The 27346-nt window shown below is 29.4% G+C and overlaps 3 protein-coding genes across 3 annotated transcripts; all 3 read left to right on the top strand.

The window, feature by feature from the left end:
* The first annotated feature begins 511 nt into the window (after positions 1–511).
* On the top strand, positions 512–26283 carry LOC145942923 (uncharacterized). Its single transcript, XM_083050091.1, has 30 exons — positions 512–840; positions 1048–1317; positions 2373–2841; positions 3134–3233; positions 3400–3525; positions 4271–4426; positions 4819–4870; positions 5666–5743; positions 14098–14229; positions 14634–14903; positions 15430–15898; positions 16811–16910; positions 17085–17210; positions 17712–17867; positions 17968–18024; positions 18527–18566; positions 18990–19055; positions 19808–20077; positions 20299–20770; positions 21043–21142; positions 21301–21417; positions 21545–21700; positions 22064–22107; positions 22755–22921; positions 23351–23620; positions 24087–24558; positions 24711–24810; positions 25028–25147; positions 25776–25931; positions 26186–26283. The coding sequence occupies exons 1-30, from the start codon at positions 726–728 to the stop codon at positions 26237–26239; spliced, it is 5280 nt and encodes a 1759-aa protein (XP_082906217.1). The 5' UTR covers positions 512–725; the 3' UTR covers positions 26240–26283.
* On the top strand, positions 6232–9235 carry LOC145942778 (odorant receptor 13a-like). The gene is made up of 7 exons (XM_083049802.1): positions 6232–6384; positions 6578–6850; positions 7161–7629; positions 8118–8217; positions 8352–8477; positions 8644–8799; positions 9185–9235. The coding sequence occupies exons 1-7, from the start codon at positions 6339–6341 to the stop codon at positions 9233–9235; spliced, it is 1221 nt and encodes a 406-aa protein (XP_082905928.1). The 5' UTR covers positions 6232–6338.
* Positions 10352–13294, top strand: LOC145942785 (odorant receptor 13a-like). Its single transcript, XM_083049810.1, has 7 exons — positions 10352–10385; positions 10880–11149; positions 11340–11808; positions 12133–12232; positions 12401–12520; positions 12901–13056; positions 13167–13294. Exons 1-7 carry the CDS (start codon positions 10352–10354, stop codon positions 13218–13220), a joined length of 1203 nt encoding a protein of 400 aa, XP_082905936.1. The 3' UTR covers positions 13221–13294.
* Positions 26284–27346: the final 1063 nt, after the last annotated feature.

Genomic DNA, 27346 nt, shown 5'->3' with positions numbered 1-27346 from the left:
TTACATATCAATATTACGTTAATTTCAATAAATAAAAATATATGAAAAATAAATATATTACCCTTTAAAATTACAAATAAAAGAAATATAACAAATACTAATAAAAGAATAATTACATTTGTTATAGAAAAAATAAAATTTTACAATATTTACCTCGTTTGCTAATTTTCTGTGTCTAATCTATAAATTGTGTCATATTCTTGTTTAAAGACTACAATCATTATTGTTATAAGAAGTCCGATAAAAACTATAGACTTGAATTTTTCTCGTACAGCGAAAGAAGAAACTCTTAATCTCAAATTTTCTATGTTTACCGCACTTAATGTTACATCAATAATTTTAATCTTGTAAAAAATATGTAAAGCAAATGTGGCATTTCATACTTTTTTTATTACAGTCTTTTCTTACTTTTCTGCTGTAGCTTTTCGTAATACAGAAATTGTTCCACTATATAACATGCAATTACATGCCATCATATCTTCAAATTTAATACACGTACATAGAACATTAAGTATGAAAAAAACTTTTAATAAAGTTTCACGATATAAAATAGCAATACAAAATATATTTCCTGCCTTGTCAAAAACAGATGTCCGTACCTATTCTTATGCCCATAAAGTTTTGTTACAAAACAGGGAACTTGTTAGCAACTGAAAGTAGCATCTTTAATATTTAATGCAGCCTTGTCGGAGGGGCAGCAAGGTTATTGCACTCGTTTCACGAACATGCGTGATAGTCGTCTTATTAATATACGATGGAAAGAATACGACAGTCAACACCTCTTCGGCATATACGTGTTAGCCTTCAACATGGACATATCGGAATCTTCAGGTTACAGAAGTACGAAGCCTATGCCATACATTTTCCACTTATAGTATACGTTAAATTTTTATTATATTTTAAAATTATTATTGTATTACAAATTTATATATTACATATACACATACATGCATTGCATTTTCATCACTTTTTGTCAAAATTTTATGATTTTTATATAAATTTGTATAATTACTATTCAAACTTCTTTAATAAATGTTTTGCTTAAAGATTTTGTATGGGCTACTCAATTAAACCGTCTAAGTTTAGAATTGGTCGGTTTATGGCCTAAAACTAATGGAATCGGTAAAAGAAGCCTCAGTTCTGACATTCGTGTGGGTTTCTCTTTCATTTTAATAGCATTTGCTTCTGGTATTCCCATTTTACATGCGCTCATGCGAGTTTGGGGCGACATGGCACTAATGATAGAGAATTTACGAATTACATTACCTGCGCTGATGATTTTATTAAAACTTGTTATCATGCGATGGAAGCAATCAGGTATGTTTCTATTTCGATTTAGAATATTCATAGAGTTAATTTTTTGTCAAACGTTATTGCAGCATTTAATTTATTACTACTATTATATTGGGAATAATATTATTATCAATATTAATTATATTATATAATATTATATTATTATTATATTATATTATTATTATTATTATTATATATTATTATATATTATTATATTATAATATATTGTTAATATTAATATTTAATATTATATTATTTAATATATAATATTAAATAATTTGATATTTGAGGCTTTCGCGGTGTACATGAACATTAGCATTAATTTTCGGGTTTGAACCGCGTAGATATTTTATTTGATTCCGACGTTTCGTGAACATTTCAGTTCGCTGATACTATATCAGATTGTTCCTTCCTGAAGTCCCACCCAAAAATCAATGCTAATATTAAATAATATAACATCAAAAAAATTGAAAATTATATTATTTATATAATTATTATATATTATTTATATGTATGTTGCAGTAATAAATTATAAGTAATATAATTCATTATCGCAACATACATATATTTAGAATTAAATTAATTTTAATTATAGAATTAAATTAATTTCAATCGTTCTGATGACATAAGAATTATAATTTATATTAATGACTTTTTTATCGTGCTTTTCAATTTAAATTTATTATTTTATTTGTTGACTGCGTTCGAATTTACTTAGGTTATTTATGTTTCTATTTTTTATGGTCTTATTAAGCTGAAGATGACCCAACAAATGGAACTGAAACTTGTGCGTTTATATTCTATACATATATACATATATACATATAGGTATATATATATGTGTGTGTGTGTGTGTGTGTGTGTATATGTATTCTAGTTTAACTTAATTTATAATAAATGTATTGCGCCCTACAAACTTTGATAGCTGTTATTGTCTTCTTTTTTAACTCTTTAATTAATTAAAAAATTTTTAATATCTAATTTTTTCTATTTTAGTCTCTTTTTAATTTACATAAAAATAAATTAAATTGTTTAATTATTTTACATGCTACTGATATCACTTCTTTTACATTTTCAAGTTCTCTCATCAGTCATAAATATGGTTAAAGAAGATTGGATGACGTTGAATGTAGACGAAGAAAGGGATGCAATAATAAAGCGAATGCGAACCATTCGAATTATTATAACTTGTACATATGTTTTGACGATAGTTGTGTTTATTGGGATAATCAGTTTTCCTCTTTTCGGTCTGTCGTACAGACGTCTGACAAATCTGACGGATAGAAACAAACCATTACTTCTGCAGTCATATTATCTCTACGACACGGATAAAAGTCCTCAGTTCGAGTTAACATATCTTACTCAAGTCATAACACTGTTTCAAATGTCGGTAATTTACATAGCTGTAAATACTTTTTTTGGATTCGTGATCTATCATGTCTGCGGTCAATTAGAGAACTTCAGATGCCATTTAGAAAATTTGGTCGCGAGCAAAGGGTTTAATAAAGCTCTGATAAACTATGTAATGACTCATTTACGACTTATCAGGTGTGGATTTTGATTGTGACATGACAAAATTTCACAAGTTTAACGAAATTTTTAGATAAATTGATCTTAGTACAATATTTTAATTTTCATAGGTGTAACTTCCTTCTCGTGTAATTTGATCGTATAATGTATCCGATGATAATATATATATATATATATATGCATATATATATATATATATATATATATATATATATAATCTTAAGCTAATATTTTTATATATTATGTACTAAGTGTATTATATTTTTATTGATGTTAATATAATGGCTTTCTGTATGTGTTGTATATGAAGGTATGTCGATAAAATCGAAGATGTATTCACATTAATATTATTCGCATCGATAATACATTTTGCCATTGTATTTTGTCTAAGCGGATTTATGTTTCTTGCTGTAAGTAACATAAATTATATTAAAAATGTCAAATATACTTTAAGTTTAATTTTTAAATATATTTAGTTTGTATTGTGTAGCAGTATGCATTGTGTGCATTTTTGTATAATATTATTAATTATTTCTTTTATCCGTTTTTATTAATTAGTGAGATATTCTTATCTAGATTGTTAATAACGAGAAGATAAGTGCTTCGAGTTGCTCACGATTATTCTACACGATAGGTGCTATCATTATTTATTTTCTGCAAATGTTTTTCTATTGCTATGCTGGAGAACTATTAACAGAACAAGTAAGTTACAACTTTATGTACATATATTATAAATATGATATTTATTATTTGTAGTCTATCAAAGTTTTATTATTAATTTTCGCATTCAATATTAAACTTGTTTTATTTTCTAAAAATTATGTTAGAAGCACATTAAATAGATATTTTGTGTTTAAAATTATTCAGATGTGATGATATAATCATTGCTCGATGTTAATGCGGATACCTATTTACTTGCCAAAATGTCAGAAATAAATCAAAGATTATGTTATTACCACATTTTGCTATTAAATTTATCAGATTTGTATTTATACACGTGTTTATTTTGTGCACTATCAAAAATCTACAAATGAAAAGTAAATCAAACAACAATTAGTTTCAAAATCTGTATTTGAATAAAAAAAAATCGTAAGAAAATTTTTAAAATAGCATTTTGTAGGCAAAATATAGTTTATGAAACATGAGTAGAATTTTTCGAGAAAAAATTTTTTATCGAGCTGCAGAGTGTCAAAGATACGCAATTTTAAAGAGAAAAACAATGTGTTTGTTTTTAGCACTAGAATAAAAAAGTTTAAAAAATTTGAAAAAACCACCGATAGCGCATTAAAGTTAAAACTGCAAGCTTTAAAATGCTTTTTTAATTTCTTATCTACGATGATTTTTCGCCGAGTTTTCCAGCAGTTTGAAAGTACCATAATTTTGAGGGTATGAAAAGTGATTATTTTAATTTTTTATTTTAGTAATGTATGTACGTTTTTTTATTAAGTGTGAGGCAATTTACCATACTATATATAATCTTGAGTGGTACAAATGGGAGGCAAAACAAGCGAGAAATCTTATTATATTAATGATACGACTCCACGAACCTCTTCGCATCACTGTAGGCAAAATTGTTCCACTAACAATGACCACTTTTTGCAGCGTAAGTTTATTAATAATTAAATTAGATTATTAATATAATTATATTTTATCTTTCTTCTCCCCCCCTCTCTCTCTCTCTCTTATAATTATTAATTATTAATTTATTATTTAAATGAGGGAAAGAGAAGATACTATAAAATATTATTTTCTGATTTTTTGACAAATATTTAAATAGAAAACTTGCTTTCAAAATTAACATTGTAATTTTTAATTCTATATTAAATTGTGATAAAAAAAGAGAGTACTATTTAATTATGAAACATTAGGAAATTTAGATATTTAAAATGTGATTACAAATATAATATAAAACAATGTAGTTAATATTTTTTTTTTTAAATTGTATATTATAAATTTGTAAAAAATGTTTTAACAATAAATATATATTCTTTTCAGATAATGAAAACATCAATTGGTTATATATCGTTTTTATTGACAGTACAAGATAAAAAAAATTAAACTAGTATTACATACATTTTTTTATATTATAGTAATTAAAAAAAAAGAATTATAGAGGAAGAAATAAATTTCTTTTAAAAATTATTAATAAAATTAAAATTAATGATTATATTTGTTGCGAAGAATATAAAATTTCACATTATTCTCATCACACAATATCTCATTTAAAATTATCTGTTTGTTATGTAAATTATTCTTGTTTGATAATTACATTTATCATTGTTATAAGAATAGCCTGATCAAGACTATAAATTTGAATATCGCGTTTTTCCCGTAGAGAAAGAACAAACTCTTAATATAAATTTTGTGCGTTCACTCTGCACTTAATGTTACATCAATAAATGTCTTGCAATAAACTTTTGAAAAAAATTGTAAAGCGACCCTATACCTTTTATTCTATACCTATTCTTCTATCTATTGTACTTTTTTCTCTTTTTCTTTTTTTGCTGTAGTGTTTTTCGATGTACAGAAAATTTATTCCACGTAACATGCAATTATATGCCACTATATCTTCGAATTAAACTTATCTACGTGAAACGTTACAAAGTAAAAAATAACTTTTAATACAAAGTCGACGATATATAGCACAATATATTTTCCGCATTATCCAAAACGGATGTCCGTATCTATTCTTATGTCCATAAAGTTTTGTTACAAAACAGGGAACTTGTTAGCAACTGAAAGTAGCATCTTTAATATTTAATGCAGTCTTCGTAGGGGCAACGAGGTTATTGCACTCGTTTCACGAACATGCGTGATAGTCATCTTAATATATGATGGAAAGATTACGACAGTCAACACCTCTTCGGCATATACGTGTTAGCCTTCGACATGGACATATCGGAATCTTCAGGTTACAGAGGTACGAAGCCTATACATTTTTCATTTATAGTATACGTTAAATTTTCATTATACTTTAAAATTATTATTGTATTATAAATTTATATGTTACATATTCACATACATTTATTGCATTTTCAATATTTTTTCTTAAAATTTTACGATTTTATATGAAATATATAGCGGGGTAATTAAGAGCCTGGCACGCACGGGAGACGGAGCGCAATTATAAAGATGTATATATGTGAAGAACTAAATTGATTTAGAGAATTCTTTTTGTCCTTTATTAGAATGAACGTTTCGGCCCGCAAAACACACCTACGTGAAAAGTTAGAAAGTAAAAAAAACTTTTAATACAAAGTCGACGATATACAGCGACACAATATACTTTCTGTCTTCTCAAAAACAGATGTTTATAACTCCTCTTATGTCCATAAAGTTTTGTTATGAAACTGGCAACTTGTTAATAACTGAAAGTAGCATCTTCTATTCTAATATTTAATGCATCCTTCGAAGAGACAGCCAGGTTATTGCACTCGTTTCGCGAGCATGCGTGATAGTTATCTCATTATAGGAAGAATACGACAGTCAAACACTTCTTATTGTTAGACACATCCATGTTAGTCTTCGATATGGACATGTCGGAATCTTTAGGTTACAGAGGTACTGATAATACACTTTTTCCACTTATAGTATATTCTATATCTCTAAACTTTTTCAAGTTAATTAATATAGTGTTGCATTTAGTTGTTATTGCATTTGTATTACTTTTCATCGAAATTTTACAATCTACATATGCATGTGTAATTATTTTACTTGTGTTCCTTATATATTTTATTTTAAAAAATCTACCTAGATTTTGTGTGGGCAATTAAACTGAATCGTTTGAGTTTAAATTTGATCGGCTTATGGCCTAAGCCTGATGACAGAGTTGCTATGAAAGGATTCGGGCCTGACATACGCATGGGTTTTACTTTCTTTATGATAGCATTTATCTCCGGTATTCCGCTTGTACATGCGCTGAAGCGAGTTTGGGGTGACGTGGTGCTGGTGGTTGACAATCTACGAATTACATTGCCTCTAACAGTAATTTTGTTGAAGATTGTTATTTTACGATGGAAACAGAGAGGTATACTCAAAACTATTTGAAGTAAAACGTTCACATTTAATTAAATTTTTTCTTTTTTTTTTTTTGTAAAGTTTTTTTATAGCGCTTGACTTTTTACTACAATCACAATTCAGATTATTATATCAGAAAAATTGTAATAATAATTGTAAAACTAAACATATAATTTAAACACAATGTATTGTATTGCTGGAATAAATTAAGATATGTGTACGATGATTTTCTTTTCGATATGTATGTTAACAAGTAGCTACAATTGTGATTTGATATATTTTTTACGTTACCGATATCGCGTTTCTTTTATATTTCCAAGTTCTCTCATCCATCATAAACATGATAGCGGAGGATTGGTTAGCGCTGAAGCCAAGAGCAGAGAGAGACGTAATGATAAAGCGAGCTCGGACCGCTCGACTAATTATAATTTATGGATTCGTTCTAACATTATCGGCATTTTTTTTGCTCAACATTCTTCCTTATTTTGATATACCGATCAGACATATAACGAATCTCACGGATCGAAACAAACCACTACCGCTGCAAACTTATTATTTTTACGACACAGACCGGAGCCCGCAATTTGAGTTGACGTTTTTCATTCAAGCCGTAACGATTATTCTATCAACTATAATTTACACGTCAGTAAATGCATTTTTGGGGTTTGTGATCCTTCATATTTGCGGCCAATTGGAGAATTTCAAGCATCGAATAGTCAATTTGATCTCGTGCAAAGATTTCAACCGAGCTCTGAGTAACAGCATAGTGACTCATTTACGTCTTATTAGGTGGGTTTTGATTGTATACAATACAATGAAATTTTGTGCAGGATTTCTGTCCTGAAGAATGTCCTGGAAGAGGATTTTTTAATATTTAAATAGTAAATCTATCCAAATCTTTTAGACATAATCTCTCTGATATAAATTTGTTATCAACTTGTATATTGATATTTTTAATGTATACATATATGATTATGTGTCACAGATTTTATTTGTTCTTTCTTTTTTTTTATTCAATTTGAATTGGATCTCCTTTTATTCAAATTGCAATTTTGAGATTTTTTGTTCATCAAATTTCTGATTTTTATTTTTAATAAACTACAAAATTCGAAGACTATTTATTTATGTCTGCATTATTATTAGAAAATGTCGAAATATAAATTTGATAAATAATTTATTCAGAGTATCAAATAAAAAAGTATTTCATATATAATTATTATTATATATAATTTAAAAATTTCAATATAATATCTTTTTGTGTAAATACGTTTATATAGATTCGCCAATAATACCGAAACCACATTTACAATAATAATGTTTGTATTGGTACTCCAGTTTTGTCTCTTATTTTGTCTATACGGATTTATATTGCTTACTGTAAGTCCTAATAATACATACATTATTTTATGTACATATGACATGACTGTCTATTTAAATCACGATCTTATAAGACCGTGATTTAAATTATGTTGATCTGTTTTTCTGAATTAATATATATTATATTTATATAGGCAATTACTGACAAAGATATAAATACTACAAACTTCTCACAATTAGGTTATACGATAATTGCTGTCATCTGTCTGCTTTTGCAAACATTTATCTATTGCTTTGGCGGAGATTTAATATCCGAACAAGTAAGTCATATATTCAATTATACAGCATAATTAGTATATAGTATAGAAAGCTTTTTCTAAATTTTTTTAAATAATAAAAATAGGATTATTAAAATTCAAAATAATTAAAATAAAGTATATTTAATTTTTACAATATATATGTATATGTTTATGTATTTTTATTAAGTGCAACGCAGTATATCATACTATTTGCAATCTTGAGTGGTACATATTGGAGCCGCGACAAGCGAGAAACCTTATTCTTCTAATGTTATTAACCAAGGAACCTTTTCGCATCACTGCGGGAAAAATTTTTCCGCTAACAATGACAACTTTTTGCAGCGTAAGATTATTAATATAGTTTACTTATAATTTAGCCATCCCTTTTTTCGAATTTAATAAAATTAAATTAATAATTATATTTATCCTTTCAATCTTAGAAAGAGAGAGAGAAAGAGAGATATAATATTGCAATTTTTTCTGTTAAGTTTTTTTAACAAATACTTAATATTTAATAAATTATTTTATTAAATATTATAATTTTTATTTTAATATTAATATTAAATTTTTACAAGTAGAGAATATTTTACCTTTATGTAAATAAAAAAATATTATAACAAATATAAATAAAGCACAAAGTTTTATGTTATCATAAATTTTCGATAAAATTATTTACTCTTTTGTAAAATCTTTGTTCTCGAATAAAGATATATATATATTATTTTCAGCTATTAAAAACATCGGCTGGCTATATATCTTTTCTACTAGCAATGCGGTAATAGAAGTCATATAATAATATATTATTCAATTGTTAAAGAAAATGAGAATATTAAATTAATATTATTGCAGAAATAAAGTTGTATATTGTTTACACTTAAAATGTATGATATTTATTATAAAATATATTATCGTGTGACATGAGATACAATGACCACGACAAAGAAAATTGTGTGTTGCTTTCTTCTCGATCCGAAGAAAGCGAATCTATTATTTAAACCTTTTTTTATGCATTTTTTTGTACGTAACTTTATTTAGAGAAATAATTATAAATTTTTGTATTGTATTCTTACCGAATCTCAATATTATGAGATGAATCCAGTTGCATGGATTCTGCAATTGGAGTTTTACCAATTTTTATAGCAGAAGTGCAACATTCGTGATGCAGGGACACCAACCAGGTGATATTATTTTATACTTAATGATGTGTCCAAACATTTTTTAAATTGCTGTTATAAAATTGCAATTTTACAGTCTTTCAGGCATATTTTATCACAAAAAAGGAGAAACACAATAAGGAGAAGAGAATGAGAAAACTTATGAGAAGAAATTCCAATATGAATATGTATGTATGTGTATCTTATTAACGCTAAACACAATTATAAGATACCTAGTCGACTTGATTCGATATTCATACAGATGTATCATATTGAAGGATATTTCTTTGCAACGAATATTCAAAATAATACACGCAACAATGTGATATCTTTTTTCTTCTTAACAACAATTTCTCTGTATTCTCGCGTGTTCGCTATATAAAAAATTTATTAAAATTGCAATTACACGCCAATGTTTCTCGTTTCGTACACGTGCATAGCATAGTATATGAAGAGGAACTTAAAAAGTTCAACGAATAATATGATACATAATATTTCTCATATTTTTCCACCTTATTAAGTATTCACGTTTTTTACGACTTGTTTTTGTGTCTGTAAAGTTTTTTTGTTACGACGACAGTGTAATCGCCTGAGGAGGAGATTTAATATTTAATGCACCCCTCGATGAGAAGCAGCAGGTTGTCGCGAGCATGCGTGACGAGCATTTTTTATTTCTCGCCATAGATTGGCGAGAGAAAACAATAAAATTGAAATACGGAATTCCGCGCATTAGTCTTCGTCATGGACGCTTCCGAATATTATTCCGGCTACAGAGGTATCCAATTTTTTTATCACGCATTATTCCGCCTTTATCTTGAGATTTATCACACTGAGATACGTCAGTATTTGATTAGATTAATAATATCATTGAATTAATAAAATAAAATTTAACTACAAAAATGTTGTTGATTCAACAGTATTTTTTTCTCAGTGCATATGAGAGTTCGTGGTATCATTATTATTATACTGCTGCATTCAAACAATAATTATTGCATAATTGAATCAGAGTTTGTACGTATGTTACACTCTTCTATAATTTTCTTTACTTTTATGCACTTAATATGTAAGACTTTCTCTTGTGTTAAAATTCTCATGTACCTTAAATTAATCTAGTTCTCGAATCATTATTTTTTAAATTATATCAAGTAAATAGATTTATGGAAAAATATATTGGAAATATCTGAAATTTGTGGATTTTAAAATCCTTGAATTTTTCTTTAGGTTTTCGATCTCTATTTTATTGTTTTTGCAATGTTGAAATTCTGTTAGATTTTGTGTGGGCAGTGGAACTAAATCGACTCGGTCTGGAACTGGTCGGTTTATGGCCGAAAACGAACGAAGCAGCTAAGGATAATTATGCGTCCGATCTTCGGCTAGGTATCACTTTCATTATTATAACGTTCGTCTCCGGTATCCCTCTCGTGTGCGCCCTTATACGAGTTCGGAACGATATGATACTCGTGATAGATAACTTGCAGGTTACGTTACCCCTGGTGCTGGTCTCGTTGAAACTTATCATTATTAGATGGAAACGAACAGGTATGTGCTTTAGCATTTCTTCTAAACGCGAAGTGTTTAATTTCAGTTTCTTGCCTTTTAAATTACATATCTATATATTATATTAAAAATCAGAAAATATATAGAAGAATTGAAAAATATCTATTTTTATAATAGCATTCAAACGTGGCGCGACCTAATTTTATATACCACACTCCATTATATTTCCAAGCTCTCTTAACCATCGTGAAGATGATGGCGGAGGACTGGATGACGCCGAAGGTAGATGCTGAGAGGAACGTGATGCTGAAACGCGCGCGAATCTCGCGGTTCATCATGATCTGCGGATACACTTTGATGTCGTTCACGTTCATAGCGATCATCGTTCTTCCTTGCTTCGATCTGCCGTTCAGACGCCTGACTAATCTGACGGATCGGGACAGGCCGTTGCCGCTGCAGACGTATTATTTTTACGACACGGATAAGAGTCCTCAGTTCGAGTTTACGTATCTCATTCAGGGTGCGACGATCTTCCTGGGGGCTGTAATTTACACGTCGGTCGACGCTTTCCTCGGACTCGCGATCCTCCACATCTGCGGTCAGCTGGAGAACTTCAGAGGTCGATTAGCCGGCTTGGCCTCGCGCAAAGATTTCGATTGCGCTCTACGCGACAGCGTGATCGCTCATCTGCGACTCATCAGGTTTCTGCAGGTTTTAATTACAATAGTATGACGTTTCACACAATAATGGAAAAATGTTCAACCAAAAAGTTGAATCTCTCGCATAAAAATATAAGTAAAATTATTTTTTATGTATAATTTTCATCCTTAAATATGAAGTCCTTTGTGAATGCTTGGTTTCAATGTTATAAATACTTATGTAGACACTGTCATTGTATACGATATTTCGCAGATTTTCTACCAATTCTTTGATTTTTCTACAATTCTTTGTTTATTATATTTAAATATATCTCGATGTTTTTGAATATATCTTCTTTAAACACGTTAACTTGTACTCTTTTGTAGATTTGCCAATAAAATCGAAGACGCATTTACCTTAATGATGCTGGGTCTAGTATTCTACTTTGCTATCGTATTTTGTCTGTATGGATTTCTGTTGCTCATTGTAAGTAACATGTTTAGTAAAACACCATTCTTTTCTTTTTTTTTTTAGAATACATAAAATTGCGTGATATATCTTGTCTGTGATTATAATACTTTTATTTATATCCTGAAAAATTTATATTAATCTGTTTTCGAATTAATAGTAAAATATATGTCGTATTTTCATTAGATGATCACCGACGAAAACGGTATCTCTGTCTCGCGACTAAGCTACATGATGAGTAGTGTCTTTAATCTACTATTGAATACCTTTCTTTGCTGCGGCGCCGGCGAACTTATAGCTGAACACGTAAGTAATATATCTATAAACGTATCGTATGATTTTAATATCAATTTAACACGTCATGTGCTATCATAATCAATCAGCGATGTTTAATTAGTTTCAATAATGTATATTTTCGAATCAATAGACCGATTTCTACGTTATGATCTCACGTTTCTTATTTTTTATCAACTTAATTGCCAAAAATATTTATATTTCATATACATACACGTTTCCATAAACATTATTATATTCGAGACTAATTGACTTTTCGATCTCGTTCGAATAAAGAAAGACGAAACGAGAATCTCATGTTATATATTCAGTTTAACAAATTAAAATTAACTAATGTTTGTGGAAGCGACAGATTGGGATATCCACGTGTCATTATGTATATAAATGTTAAGTGCGAAGCGATGTATCGTACCTTGTGCGATCTTGATTGGTACAAACTGGAGTCAAGAGAAGCAAGAAACCTAACTTTATTAATGATACGTGCCAGTGAACCCTTTCGCATCACTGCAGGAAAGATCATTCCGCTGACGATGACCACATTTTGCAGCGTAAGATTATGTTAATGATTCACACACACATTAAAATATCTTCTCGCACATTCAACTCGATCTCATTCATCTGGATACATCTAAGTATAGAGATGTATATTGTTTTTCAGATATTAAAAACATCGGCTGGCTATATATCGTTTTTATTGGCAAAACAGGGTTGAAGCAGGAATATTACTAGTATATTATCAGTATATACTTAATTCTTATATCAAAATAATGAGGAGAGAGATGTTGCTAATTAGATAATTACGAATAATAGCTAATAGTCTATCTGTTAATTATGATAAAAATAAAATATTTGTTTTACTTATTTCGTTATTTGTTGATTTTATTATTTAAATTTTATATTATCTGATGTTTCTATATGTGAGAATCTGCTTCCTTAAATTTATCTCATATCTACGTTTTTATCATTTTTCGTATAAATAAATTTATAAAAAAAAGTAAGCTAAACATATTTCATCCATCGTGTCTCGTGTTAAAAAAATACATTAGACTGTAAAATATGACATAAATCAATTAATTGCATGCAATGTGAATTCAAATTGGAAACCTTTAAAAATTTGTAATAGTAAAATAGATAAAATTATAAAATTTGTATACTGTGTCACTTCGCGTACTGTAATTATTCAGTGTATCATACCTAAAAACGTAGTTTTACGATAGAAATTCGAAGTATATAGAGAAGTATAGCTAACGCGTCGTACCTTTGCAATTTTTTTCGTCTTTCTTCTTTCATCTTTTTTCCATCGCAGTTTTTTCTGTTCTCGTACTCCTCCTACAGGGATCCATTAACAATTCAACTATGCCAGTATCTCTTGTTACGAAGTAAAGTATATGTACTGCCAGAGAAACTGGAAAAAACTTGCGTAACAAGTTCAACGAGCTTGCTATGTATAGAGAGGCGTAACATACCTCCCTTCTTGTTAGTGCACATTGATGCCTCTTATGTTCATAAAGTTGTCTTTTTTTACGAGACGTAGAACTGTCATCACACACAACTGGGGACAGCACATCTGTAATATTTAATGTATCGAGGAAACAGCCTGGTTGTTGCACTCGCATCGCGAGCATGCGCGATGAATATTTTTCGCAACTTTACGAGTGGCGAGCTTCTCTTCAACATCTTAGTCTTCGACATGGACATTACCAAACATTCAGGTTACAGAGGTATCGAACGTCTATTACACGATATATATTATCTTTGCGAGAAGCTTTTATATAATTTTCTTATTATATTAATTCCAAATATTTATATATATAATATAATTACAGAGAGAGAATTAATTTGTTGCATTTCTAGTGATATATTTCATCTTCTTGTATTTTTCGTTGTTCTACTAATGGATAAATCTTTTATCCCGCTGTTGCAACTTTAGACGTGTATTTATAAGCTCACAAATTTTTCGCATTTTTATTTGACTTTGAGAAGAAAAAGAAATTTGTAATGAAATTTTTTTTTAAATCCTTAGTTTGTTATATCAAAGTCTAATATGTTTTAATTTTCAAAATTTTTATATATTTAATATTTTTTAACAAACATTTTGACTATTTAATGTTAAAATTCTTCTTAGATTTTGTATGGGCGATTGAACTTAATCGGATCGGCTTAGAGGTGATCGGTTTATGGCCCGGAACCGATAAAGCACCTAAGAACAGCTTCCTCTCCGATCTTCGCCTAAGCGTCATTTTTATTATAGTAACTTTTCTGTCAGTTGTCCCTCTCATATGTTCTCTCGTACGTATTTGGGGCGATATGATTCTCATGATAGACAACCTCCAAGTTACTTTTCCTTTAATAGTGGTTTCACTGAAATTGATCATCATGCGATGGAAACGTAGAGGTATGTCTGAAATTATTGCATATAATGTTTTTGACTCTTTGTAAAATTTTGTTTTGCGACTTTTAGTCATTGTGATTTATTCATTGAATGTGCATTAGAGAGAATGAGAAAGAAAAAGAAGCTAAAAATAAAAAATGTATCATAAAGAAATATATAATCTGTACAATAATATTTTTCCAATAATTTTAATTTTTCTCAATCTTAATTATATTCGATAAATATATGTTTAAATAATAAAATTTTTTTAATTTAATATTAAAACTGAATTATAAAAAATTTGTAATTTTAAAAATATATTTCAGTTATTTTAAATAATTAATATATTTAATTATTTTCTACATACACACACAAATTTATAATAATTTTAATTGTATGAGAGAGAGAGAATTTATATTATAGATTATAAGAAAATAACAGAATTTGTGTCGCGATATCTTTTTTATTTATAATATTAAAAAATATAACTTAATGTCTTTTTTCATGTATGTATATTTAAAAAAAAACGTGATTTTATCAAATTGCCAAGCTGTCTCGCTGATGGTGAGAATGATGGCGGAAGATTGGGTAGAGTTGAGGGTAGAGACAGAGAGGGACGTGATGATCGGACGAGCCCGGGCTGCTCGACTGATCGTGATCTGCTTATACGGTCTGATGACATTCGCGTTCATCGTGCTCATCGTTCTTCCGACGTTCGGTCTACATTTTCGGTATCTGTCGAATCTCACGGATCACGGCAGACTATTGCCCTTCGAGGCGTATTATTTCTACGACACGGATAAAAGCCCGCAGTTCGAGCTCACGCTCGTCGTCCAGGCCGCGACGATGTTCCTGGGCGCGATAACTTACTCATCGGTAGACGGTTTCCTTGCACTGGCGATCTTTCACATTAGTGGTCAATTGGAGAACTTCAGACACCGACTGGTCGGCCTGGTCTCGCGAGAAGGTTTCGATAGCGCTCTGCGCGACAACGTGCAGACCCATATACGACTGATAAGGTGTTTCTATAAATTTTAGTTGTGATAATTAAAATGAAAATATTTTTATGCATGATAACACAGTTCAACAAAAAAACTACAAGAGACAGAGAATAATAATTTCCCATTTTTTTGACACTATATTCTCAACATTCTCTCCGAAATCCATCACGTCACAATTTCTGAGAAACTAGAACAATACAATCGCGCGCTACGCGCGCGCCATTCTTCGATTTTTTGTTAAAAAGAATATTAAAAAAAAAAAAATTAAGTTTGTATAAACTTGATTAATATTTTTGCACAGAAATCAGCTGATTAAAGCATTAATTTGATAATTAAATTTCAAAATAATAATATGGTAAAAATAGTAATATATTTAATAGTAATATAATTAAAATAGTATTATGTTGTAAATAATATGTTATAATACCTTCTTCTTGATTAATATTTTTTGACAGAAATCAGCTGATAACTGTCAAAAATATTAATCGAATTTAAAGTATTACAACATATTATTTAAAACTAATATATTATTATTTTATTTAATTTTATTTCGAACAAACTGTCAAACTGCTAATCCTCGCGATGACAGCCTCTCAATGCTACGAATATAACACACAACGCGAATCTTGACAGCCAATGAGCATCGCGGAAAAGTGACAACAATAAACTTTGATATATACGAGTATCGATTTTACATATCTTTTTTAGAAAAGGATTATATGGTTACCGTTGCAAAATTGCACCATTTTTTGGACAGCCATTTAAAAGCCAGAATTGTCAAAATTCAGCATAAAAAACTATGAAAAATGATTATTCTCTTTTTTGTTTTCAAAAAAAAATATTTTGTATTGAACTGTATAATTAAGCTTATTTGGGCGTTTTTAATGTTAATTCTTGTGAAATCTTTCAAAACACGTTTTATATTTATAGATTCGCAGCAAACATCGAAGATACGTTTACTTTAATGATGTTGGGACTGGTATTCTATTTTGGTATTGTATTTTGTCTATTCGGATTTCTGTTGGTTACTGTAAGTGTCAGTGAGAAGCGCATGAAAAATGTTGAGGCATCTTTCTCTCTCTTTCTTTTTTTTCTATTTCTCTCTTTCTTTTGTATTTCTTTACTTTTAATAATATAAAATTATGTAAAATATCTTATCTTTGTGATCGTAACATTGTTATTAATTAACAAGATGATTATCTAGGTATTTACTGGTGACAAGATAAGTAACATGTCCCCTCCACGAATATGCTTCTTAATGGTCGGTATTGTTACTTTATTGGCGCACACGTTTCTCTATTGTGGCGCCGGGGAGATAGTAACAGAACAAGTAAGTTATATATTATACATATACATATATATATCCATATCAAACAAAATATAAATTTAGTGTTATATATTGTAATTGATATTGAAGAATTGTAAAAATAGATCACGCATTATAACAAATTTAATAACTATATTTTCAAGCTAACAGTAAATAATTTTTGTACGCATTACATATTTAAGTTTTATTTGTCAAGTTTTTAGCATATTAAATTTGATATTAAATTACAATTTAAAAAACATTATTATATATGTATATATACTCATAATATTTATTGTATAAGATTGTTTTTATGGATATATTAGCTAAAATTAATTTGTTAAGTTTACATTTTTATTTTTTTATATTCATTAAGCTAAAATTTCTTTTTTATATTTTCTTTTCTCTCTAAACAGAGATAAAGAACTGTATTCAATTAAATCTTAATTTTAATTTGTGTAATCGAAGAATTGTGTCGGTATATTGAAATAACACAGATATATCCGTATTATGTACTGTGCTAAGTGCAAGGCAGTGTATCACGTTATGTGCGATCTTGAGTGGTACAAGTTAAGGCCGAAACAAGGAAGAAACCTGATTTTACTGATGATACGAGCCAGCGAACCTTTTCACATCACCGCGGGAAAAGTATTTCCACTAACGATGACCACATTCTGCAGCGTAAGATAATTAATAGTCCGTAATTAAAATATCTATTTGCAAGAATTCAAAGCAAAATCTCACGCACGTCTAAAAATGTATAAATAAATATGTATTTCAGCTATTGAAAACGTCGGCCGGTTATATATCATTTTTACTAGCAAATCGCGAAACTGAAGCATAAGAGAACCGTTACATCATCTCTTCAGAAATTGAAGAAAGATAAGTAATGAAACATTTTCCCGGTCAGATAAAATTATGACCAGAAATTAAAAATAATTAATAACTGTATTAGCTAGAGAGTAGAAATAATTTGTTATTTATATAAATTATATTATTGTAAATGTAATATTTAATGATTTTATATGTATATTTAGAATCCCTACCCTAAAACTGACGATATTTTTTTCTACTAATTCGCGTAAGTAGTATGAATCAATGATATCAGAGACGAAGATGTTTTACGTTATTAAAGTTATTATATAATAACAAAGACGATAATAACGAGTAACAATCTACACGTCCAAGATTAAAAAATTGTCAAAAGTATATATAATAATTTAATAGTAATTTGCATCTATTTTTGAAGAGATAATATACATTTAGATTTTAGATATATTAGATCCCATTTGATAGTATCATATTTATTAATATTTATTATCAAAAAATATGCTCTTAAGGTGAACATTCACGATATTCTTACAATTTATACGAGACATTGTACATTTTTTCCGTCGCACCTTTTTTTTGTCTAAGTGACTGAAATTTTCCCACGTCTTTCTTCTTAAGGAAGGAAAGAGGGATCCTCCCTATATAGATATTAAAAATGCAACATTATCTCTCTCGTTACGCGATTGTGTCTTATAAAGCACGAAGAAACTTGCACAACAAAAAATTCGACGAACTTACCTTCAACACAACTCCCAATCTTAACGTATAGATATACATCGTTGCCTCTTACGAGTGTCCCCTCTTAAAGTTTCGCATAAAGTTTCGTCGCACGAAACGAACAGTGTATCATTAACTGCGTGTAACATTTGTAATATTTAATATTTAATGCATTCCTTTTCGACGAAACGACTGCCACAGGTTGTCGACACTCACGTGTCGCGAGCATGCGTGATGACCATCGTCTTCGATAAGTCCGGCGACTCGTGGAGGGAGTTTCAGTCTTCGATATGGACATTACCGAACATCCGGGTTACAGAGGTATCGAACGTCTGTTACGTATTTTTCTTTTCCCTCGGTTATTCACACAGTGACAATTATACTTTTGCCGAAAGTTTCTTTCAATTACTGTATCGTTGGTGAAATATAAAGAAACTGTGCCGTGTAACAAGAGCTGGCTTGTACGCGTGAATTTTTTACACGTGCAGGATTGTAATGGTCTTATATTCAAAAGTCGTTGTAATTTTCAGATTGAATAAGATCATACAATTTTTTCTTCATAATATTAAATTATTAGATACGTGAAACCATAATTTTTTATCTAATTATCATATTTCCAATTTTTGGTTTTATAAATTTTGTTAGAGTTTTTAGGGATTCGCACATCTTAATACATATCTACAATTTTTGTATTTTAAGGAAGTATACACCTTTAAATAGGCCAAAAACAAGAGATTTTTTTAAGGTTTTTTTTAGAAACTATGGGATTTAATCAAATTTATTTTTATTTAAAAGTGTGTATATATAATATATATGTATATATATAATTATTTCCTTCAAATATATATATAAATTGTGCATTAATTTTATGAATAAATATTTATATTTTTAAATAATAAAAGTTTGATTAGATCCAATAAACAATTTTTTAGAAAAACTTATTAAAAAAGTTTATTACTTTGTCTAAAAAACTAAAACCTGTCTTTTAAAAAATTCTTATTTTCGGCCTATTTAAAGGTATATACTTTCTCTTAATTTCTCAAACTCACTTTTTAATATTGAAATATTGCTAGATTTTGTATGGGCGGTGAAATTAAATCGTTTAGGTTTGGAACTGATCGGTTTATGGCCGAGAAGCGATGAAATTGCTAATACTAAATTCGCTTCCGATCTTCGCGTGGCCATTATTTTCGTTATAGTGACGTTTATCTCTGGTATTCCCCTCATATGTTCCCTTGTACGAGTCTGGGGCGATATGATACTTATGGTAGACAATCTCCAAATTACTTTACCTTTGTTAATGGTCTCATTGAAACTTGTCGTCATGCGGTGGAAACGGACAGGTATGTGTGTAGTTACAATTATCTTGAAATATATATATTACGCGAAAAGTTATCAAAATCTATAGTATTTCATTTTATAGTATTCACACTATAAAAAATATATAAAGCAGAAGAATGTGTTTTATTAAAATATGGCACGTATCATTCAATGTTCTTTTTAAATAAAATGTGAAATAAAATGTAATACAATTTTGTAAATAATTACTGTATTTCACACAAAGCGCTTTTATCCATCGTGAACATGATGGCGGAAGACTGGACGGAATTGAAAACGGTAAAGGAAAAGCACGTGATGATAGGACGAGCGCAGATCGCTCGGGCGATCGTCATCAGCGGATACGTCATGATGGTTATGGCATTCGTCGTGGTCGTCGTTCTTCCGTATTTCGGCTTGTTGCTGACAAGACACACGACGAATCTCACGGATCCGGGCAAGCCGTTGCCGTTGCAGACTTATTATTTTTACGACACAGATCCAAGCCCGCAATTCGAGCTGACGTACGTCATTCAAGCCATCACCATCTTCCTGGCCGCTGTTACTTACACGTCGGTGGACGGGTTTCTTGGACTCGCGATCCTTCACTTCTGCGGCCAGCTGGAGAACTTGAGAGGTCGCATCGCCACATTAACTTCGTGCCAGAATTTCATCCGTGCTCTGAGCAACAATGTGGTGAATCATGTACGACTCATCAGGTATCTACAATCAATATCAATATATGATTATAAGAAACAAAAACTAGGAAAATTTTTCTGAAAAGAAATTGTTTTAAGTTGTTCGTAATTAGTCTAATAATAATAATAAAAATAATCCAATAATACACGAATGTTGTTGGAATTTATTTTAAAAGATTGCAAAAAACAATTATACATTAATGTGAAACAAAAATTTTTTAATCCAACAATTTATATTAAATATATTGAAAAAATTTTTTAAATATATAATCTATTTATTAAATATATTATAGATTTGCCAATATAATTGAAGATACTTTTACATTAATGATGTTGGGTCTAGTGATTTATTTCGGTATTGTATTTTGTCTACATGGATTTCTCTTGCTTATTGTAAGTTTTATAACAAGACATTTAAACGAGTTCCACGCACTTTTACTCTTATCGAACAAAATATTTTCCACTTTTTCCCCTTTTTTGTTCAAAGCGCATATATTGCATGAATATTCACATTAATCTGTTTTTATTAATTAGCAAGGTATATTGTCCAGGTGATGACCGAAGAAAGTTTTTCCTTCTCGCGATTATGTTTTCCGTTAATTGGCATGAGTATTTTGTTTTCGCATACATTTCTTTATTGTGGCGCCGGAGAGATTGTGACAATGCAAGTAAGTCATTACAAACTTTAAAGAATTTATAAGTACAAATATAAAGTTACGTAACAATACCAACATATATGTCATATCTTAATATGTTAGTCTGCTTCTTACTGAATATGTCTTATTGATTGTTAAGTGCGAGAGTGTATATCGCACTATATGCGATCTTGAATGGTACAAACTGGAGCCGAGAGAGGCAAAGACTCTTATCTTATTAATGAAACGAGCCAATCAGTCCTTCCGTATCACGGCAGGAAAAATATTTCCTCTCACGATGACCACGTTTTGCAGCGTAAGATTATTTATTAACCTATGTGTGATAAACCTATCTAAAATATATATAAATATATCAATAATTACTATTCTTTCATATCATTACTGAAAAGATATACAATATGTATCTGTATTTGCAATTTTCTGGATGGATATAAAGAATTAAAGTTTTTTTTTATACATTAGCAACCTAATTGTTTAATTTGTATTTTTTTTAAGTATTATTTAATTATTAGAATATATTAAAGATAACAAATATTTCATAAAAACATATACATTCAAAATTACTTTTATTACAGAAAGAAATTGATCTTGTCTTCGAGTTATCAACATCGTACATTATTTGCTAAAAATTTCATCTTATTACATGTTTATGTTTCAGCTATTAAAAACATCGGCTGGCTACATATCATTTTTGCTAGCAAAACGAGACTAAAAGTATAAAAATCGATGTTAATATAGTATTTATTAATTCCAGTACGGTAGGTGTAATCTTCAATTAGATAATTACATGAATAAAATGACATAAGAGCTATATCAATTCAAAATAGAAATAAAGTATTTGTAGATTATTTAATTCAATGCTTGCGTTAGCGCAAAAGATCATTCTTACATCATCACATATCAAAATATTCTCCAATGAAATATAGTATAAACAGAGGATTTGAAGTCTCTCGTAAATGTAAGAGTTTAAAATTTAATATTTGAGATTAAGAATATATAATATTTTTTAAAACAATTTTTATCTCCTATTGGAATCCTTGCTTAATATGCTCTACGCAACAAGAGCGAATTTTGTTTCAAGACTTCAGGGATAACAAGGTTTTTTTTAATTTATCTACCTTCCCTCCGAAAACGCAGACGACACGTGTACGATAGAATCTATATGATCGATTATTGACTATAGCAAAGCTGTAGACTGCAATAGCCAATTATATAGAAGCGTGAGAATATAATGAATGATGACACGCAAGCTCCCTTTTTCTCTCGTCTGTTATTACTGAATTTTTTTTTGCTCGCACGCGAATATTTTGCGCGACGCATTTTTTGTGCTGAAACTTTGAAACTTGAAGGGTCGATTATATGAAGAATATTTTATCGAAAGTTTTTAAGAGTTTCCTCTATATCCTGATCATGCGCGAGAAACGTAAGAAGGTAACGTTATTTCGCGACGAAGGAGCGGACGTCAGTCTTTGGACAACATTTGACATGGATAGTTCTAAATACGCCGGATACCGAGGTGCTTATGACAGTCGTTATTATAAAAAAGGACTGTCTTGTAAAAAATATTTTTATATTACGTGTGCAATATTTTATTTTTTGAACGTTCTATTTTTTCACATCGCGTTTCAACAAAATTTTCTTATCCATCGCCTATTTATTAGTGATGTGTCAATTATAAAGAGATGTAAACATCTGATTAAGACAATTTGAAATTGCTATGGTTTTCATTGTGCTGTTATTTATTTATTAATATAAATTTTATTATTATTTTTTAATATTTACACTAAAATTGTGTGCGTACTTGATAGAAAGTATACATTGCTCTTGCATAATAATTTACCTCATTTTGTGACACTTTGCATTTAATTCGTAATTTATTTGTGACATGTTTGACATTATGCGGTGATTTCTCTGAGTTTCGACTTATTGAGATTTCTACAGGTAGATTTCGAATGGGCGGTACAACTGAATCGTTTGGCTCTAGACTTTATCGGACTTTGGCCTAAAATTACTCAAAGCCCGCGACAGAAATTACTGTGCAATCTTCGAGTGCTCATAGTTTTTCTGGGGGTAACTCTCGGCGTTCTAATCCCTTCTATACACTCCCTGATAAGAATTCGAGGGGATATCATGTTGATGATGGATAATTTACAATTCACTTTACCGGCCATAAGCTGTTCGATAAGAATCGTGATCTTTTGGTGGAAGAAAGAAGGTAGAAAAATATATCCGTCGTTACTCTATACTATACTACATAAAATACATGAAAATTGAATTAAGATGCTTCTTTTTATATAAATAATATAAAGAATCCGATTATTACAAAATTACAAGTTTATCGCGCAGCGAGAATTTCAAAAATTGCAAAAATCATATATGTATTATTATGCAATTGGTAATTAAAATACATATGATGATATATATAAATTATATATTAATTAATATATAAATTAGTATGTATTATAATATATATATTAAAATATGTTATTCTCTTTTTTTGTCAAATATGTGAGATTTGAAAGATTATTTTTCACAGTTTTCTTGTTCTTTTTCTTTAAACTTTCTTTAATTTGTCTTTCTTTTTTTTTTTGAGATTAATCTTGACGTAGCCTCTCTGCCAATTTAGCGATACTCTTAAGCGCGCATTCAAATCGCTCAACTTACTATTGACACTTTTGAAGCTATCGTACCGATCATGAGTATGATCGTGGAGGATTGGATAAGGGCGCACGAGAATGCGCAAGAGAGAAGAATCATGATCAGGAGGGCGCAAACCGCGCGCATAATTATCACGTGCGCTTATTGCCTGATGGGAGTAGCATGCGTCTTCATCATCGTTCTGCCGGGTTTCGGTGTGTCGATGAGACTGACACCAAACATCACCGATCCGGGCAGACCGATGCCGTTGCAAACCCATTACGTCTACGACATCACGAGGCGGCCGCATTATCAGCTGACATTTGCCAGCCAGGCCGTCTACATCATCGTCGCAATGATGTCTTACACCGGGATCGACAATTTTCTCGGTCTGCTGACATTTCACATATGCGGCCAACTGGACATTCTCAAGAATCGTTTGGCGTATTTGCACAAGTATGTCAATTCGCGCGACATGCTGAGAAGCTGCGTAATGAAACACATCCGTGTGCTCAGGTTTGCTAATTTACAATATATGAACGCGAACACATGTGATGACAAGAGATTTGTATATGAGAAAGAAAAAAATATGCACACGATTCGGTTTTTCATCTGAATGTATAACTACTTGTAACACATGCGAAATTGATATTTCTTTTTATTAATAGAGCCATTGATGTTATCGAAGATACATACAACATAACGCTTCTCGCGTTATTCGTGTACTTTGCGATCCTTTTTGCTTTCTACGGTTTTCGGATAATTAACGTGAGTGTCTCATAACTTACTGTCTTACAGCTTACATTGATCTTTTAATATATAAAATAGATAAACGAGATAAATAATGTTTATATATCACAAAAAAAGTGTAAAAAAGTTTTTATAAAATTTTTACATAATATCTTATATCATAAATTAGTATTTAGGTTTTCGCTTTTAGAAATTTTAATTAATAAATTTTAACTTTTAATTGAGAATTGATTAGCTGTTCGATGAAGAAAATGATATATCGCTCTTTCACTTGGTTTATTTCATATCCAACGTTTTCAATATATTTGCGCATATGTGCCTATATTGTGCTCTCGGCGAGATTTTGATGGCCCAGGTAAATTATATTGTATTCTTTCATTTATAAAAATCATGCAAATTACTCTATAATAATTATATAATTAATTATATAAATATATATATATATAATTACTATATAATTAATTATATAAATATATATATATAATTACTATATAATTAATATATAACTATTGATTGAATTTAAGGAAGGATTAACGTGCTATTAAAAATTAAACATTTATTACACATATACATAGTACAATTTAATAACGATTTCTATATATAACACATTTTTTTCAACAATTTAATTTAATTTTCATTAAATTAATTTATTAAATTATATTAAATTTTATTTATCAAATAAACATTTTTATAAAATTTTATATCTCATAGAAATATATTTAACATAAGTTTTTTTAAGATATAAAATAATATAAAATAATATAAATTGTTTTGCAACAGAATGTTCAGAATCAGAAAGTGCTAGCATATATCTTATGTGTATCTTTTCAAGAAAATATAAATTAGCAGCTAGTTTGTAATTTATATATAAACGTTAATTTCTCTAATGTATACGAATGGACAAATGATTCTCATTTTGTGATGGAACAATGTTGTAAAAGAATTCGTCAAAATTCTGAAAATACTCTTGATATTTTTTTAAGTGCAATGATATATATTATGCGGCATACAATAACGAATGGTACTCGGCGGATCCGAAAGATGCGAGGAATTTATTGCTATTATTGATCAGAGGTGCTAAACCGATCTATCTTACCGCTGGAAAAGTGTTTCCCATGACAATGGCTACATTCTGTGGTGTAAGATATTTTAATGTTTGATTATACAATTGTTGCATTAAATAGCAAACCATTTAAATAGCACTTAAATCTCATTAAAATTTCTACAATAATCTCTGATATCACAATATTTTTAAAGTTTATAAATTTAATTTTTTTACGCCACTCTCTATGCACAGACTTCAACTTTGCGATTAATTACACACACTAAGACCCTAGAATTATTATTAAAATATATTATTAATCGCATTATTATGAAAAAATATATTTTTTAGCTAATGAAAACATCAGCCGGTTATATATCTGTTTTGCATACGACGAGAAGTTAATGAAAAATGAGAATGAGTAGTAAATAATATAAATAAATAGGAAGTGTAAAAAATATAATTTTCTTATGCAATTTCTGACGATAATTTTGAAAAACTGTTTAATGATCAAATATGTTGTTATTTGTAAATAAATTATAAATCTTATTGCAAAATAAATTGAAATATATTGCAAATTCTACAAGATTAAAGCAAACAATTCTAAAATTGCAAATATTTGAATGTCCGAAATATTCAAATTGCTGCGAGAATTACATTATGGCGTTCGTCGTGGTCATCATTCTTCCTTATTTCGACTTGTTGCTGACAAGACACACGACGAATCTCACGGATCTGGGCAAGTCGTTGCCGTTGCAGACTTATTATTTTTACGACACAGATCCGAGCCCGCAATTCGAGCTAACGTACGTCATTTAAGCCATCACCATCTTTCTGGCCGCAGTTACTTATACGTCGGTGGACGGGTTTCTTGGACTCGCGATCCTTCACTTCTGCGGCCAGCTGGAGAACTTCAGAGGCCGCATAGCCATATTAACTTCGTGCCAGAATTTCATTCGTACTCTGAGCAACAATGTGGTGAATCATGGACGTCTCATCAGGTATTTGCAATCAATAACATATGATTATAACAAACAAAAACTAGAAAAATTTTTCTGAAAAAAAAATTGTTTTAAATTGTTCGTAATTAGTCTAATAATAATAATAATAATAATAATAATAATCCAATAATACACGAATGTTGTTGGCATTTATTTTAAAAAGATTGCAGAAAACAATTATACATTATTGTGAAACCAAAATTTTTTTATCTAATAATTTATATTAAATATATTAAAAATATTTAAAAAATATATAATCTATTTATCAAATATATTGGAATTTCCGCCAATATAATTGCCAATGTACTTTTACATTAATGATGTTGGGTCTAGTAATTTATTTCGGTATTGTATTTTGTTTACATGGATTTCTCTTGCTTATTGTAAGTTTTATAACAAGAGACATTTAAATGAGTTCCACGCACTTTTACTTTTATCGAAAGAAATATTTTCCACTTTTTTTCCTTTTTTGTTCAAAGCGCATATATTGCATGAACCAATTCCAATTAAC

This window comes from Prenolepis imparis, unplaced genomic scaffold (genome assembly GCF_030444845.1).
Source record: "Prenolepis imparis isolate NDT839.2.m4 unplaced genomic scaffold, iyPreImpa1.0 SCAF_11, whole genome shotgun sequence".
NCBI classification, from domain to species: domain Eukaryota; kingdom Metazoa; phylum Arthropoda; class Insecta; order Hymenoptera; family Formicidae; genus Prenolepis; species Prenolepis imparis.
This window is presented reverse-complemented; position numbering and strand designations above follow the sequence as displayed.

Coding starts and splice junctions, on each gene's coding strand:
- LOC145942923 (XM_083050091.1), top strand. CDS start 726: ATGCGTGATAGTCGTCTTATTAATATACGATGGAAAGAATACGACAGT. Junction 3,526..4,270: donor GAGAACTATTAACAGAACAA/GTAAGTTACAAC, acceptor TTTTTTATTAAG/TGTGAGGCAATTTACCATAC. Junction 21,701..22,063: donor CGATGACCACGTTTTGCAGC/GTAAGATTATTT, acceptor TTTATGTTTCAG/CTATTAAAAACATCGGCTGG.
- LOC145942778 (XM_083049802.1), top strand. CDS start 6,339: ATGTTAGTCTTCGATATGGACATGTCGGAATCTTTAGGTTACAGAG. Junction 7,630..8,117: donor ACTCATTTACGTCTTATTAG/GTGGGTTTTGAT, acceptor ACGTTTATATAG/ATTCGCCAATAATACCGAAA. Junction 8,218..8,351: donor ACGGATTTATATTGCTTACT/GTAAGTCCTAAT, acceptor ATATTTATATAG/GCAATTACTGACAAAGATAT.
- LOC145942785 (XM_083049810.1), top strand. CDS start 10,352: ATGGACGCTTCCGAATATTATTCCGGCTACAGAG. Junction 11,809..12,132: donor GCTCATCTGCGACTCATCAG/GTTTCTGCAGGT, acceptor ACTCTTTTGTAG/ATTTGCCAATAAAATCGAAG. Junction 13,057..13,166: donor CGATGACCACATTTTGCAGC/GTAAGATTATGT, acceptor ATTGTTTTTCAG/ATATTAAAAACATCGGCTGG.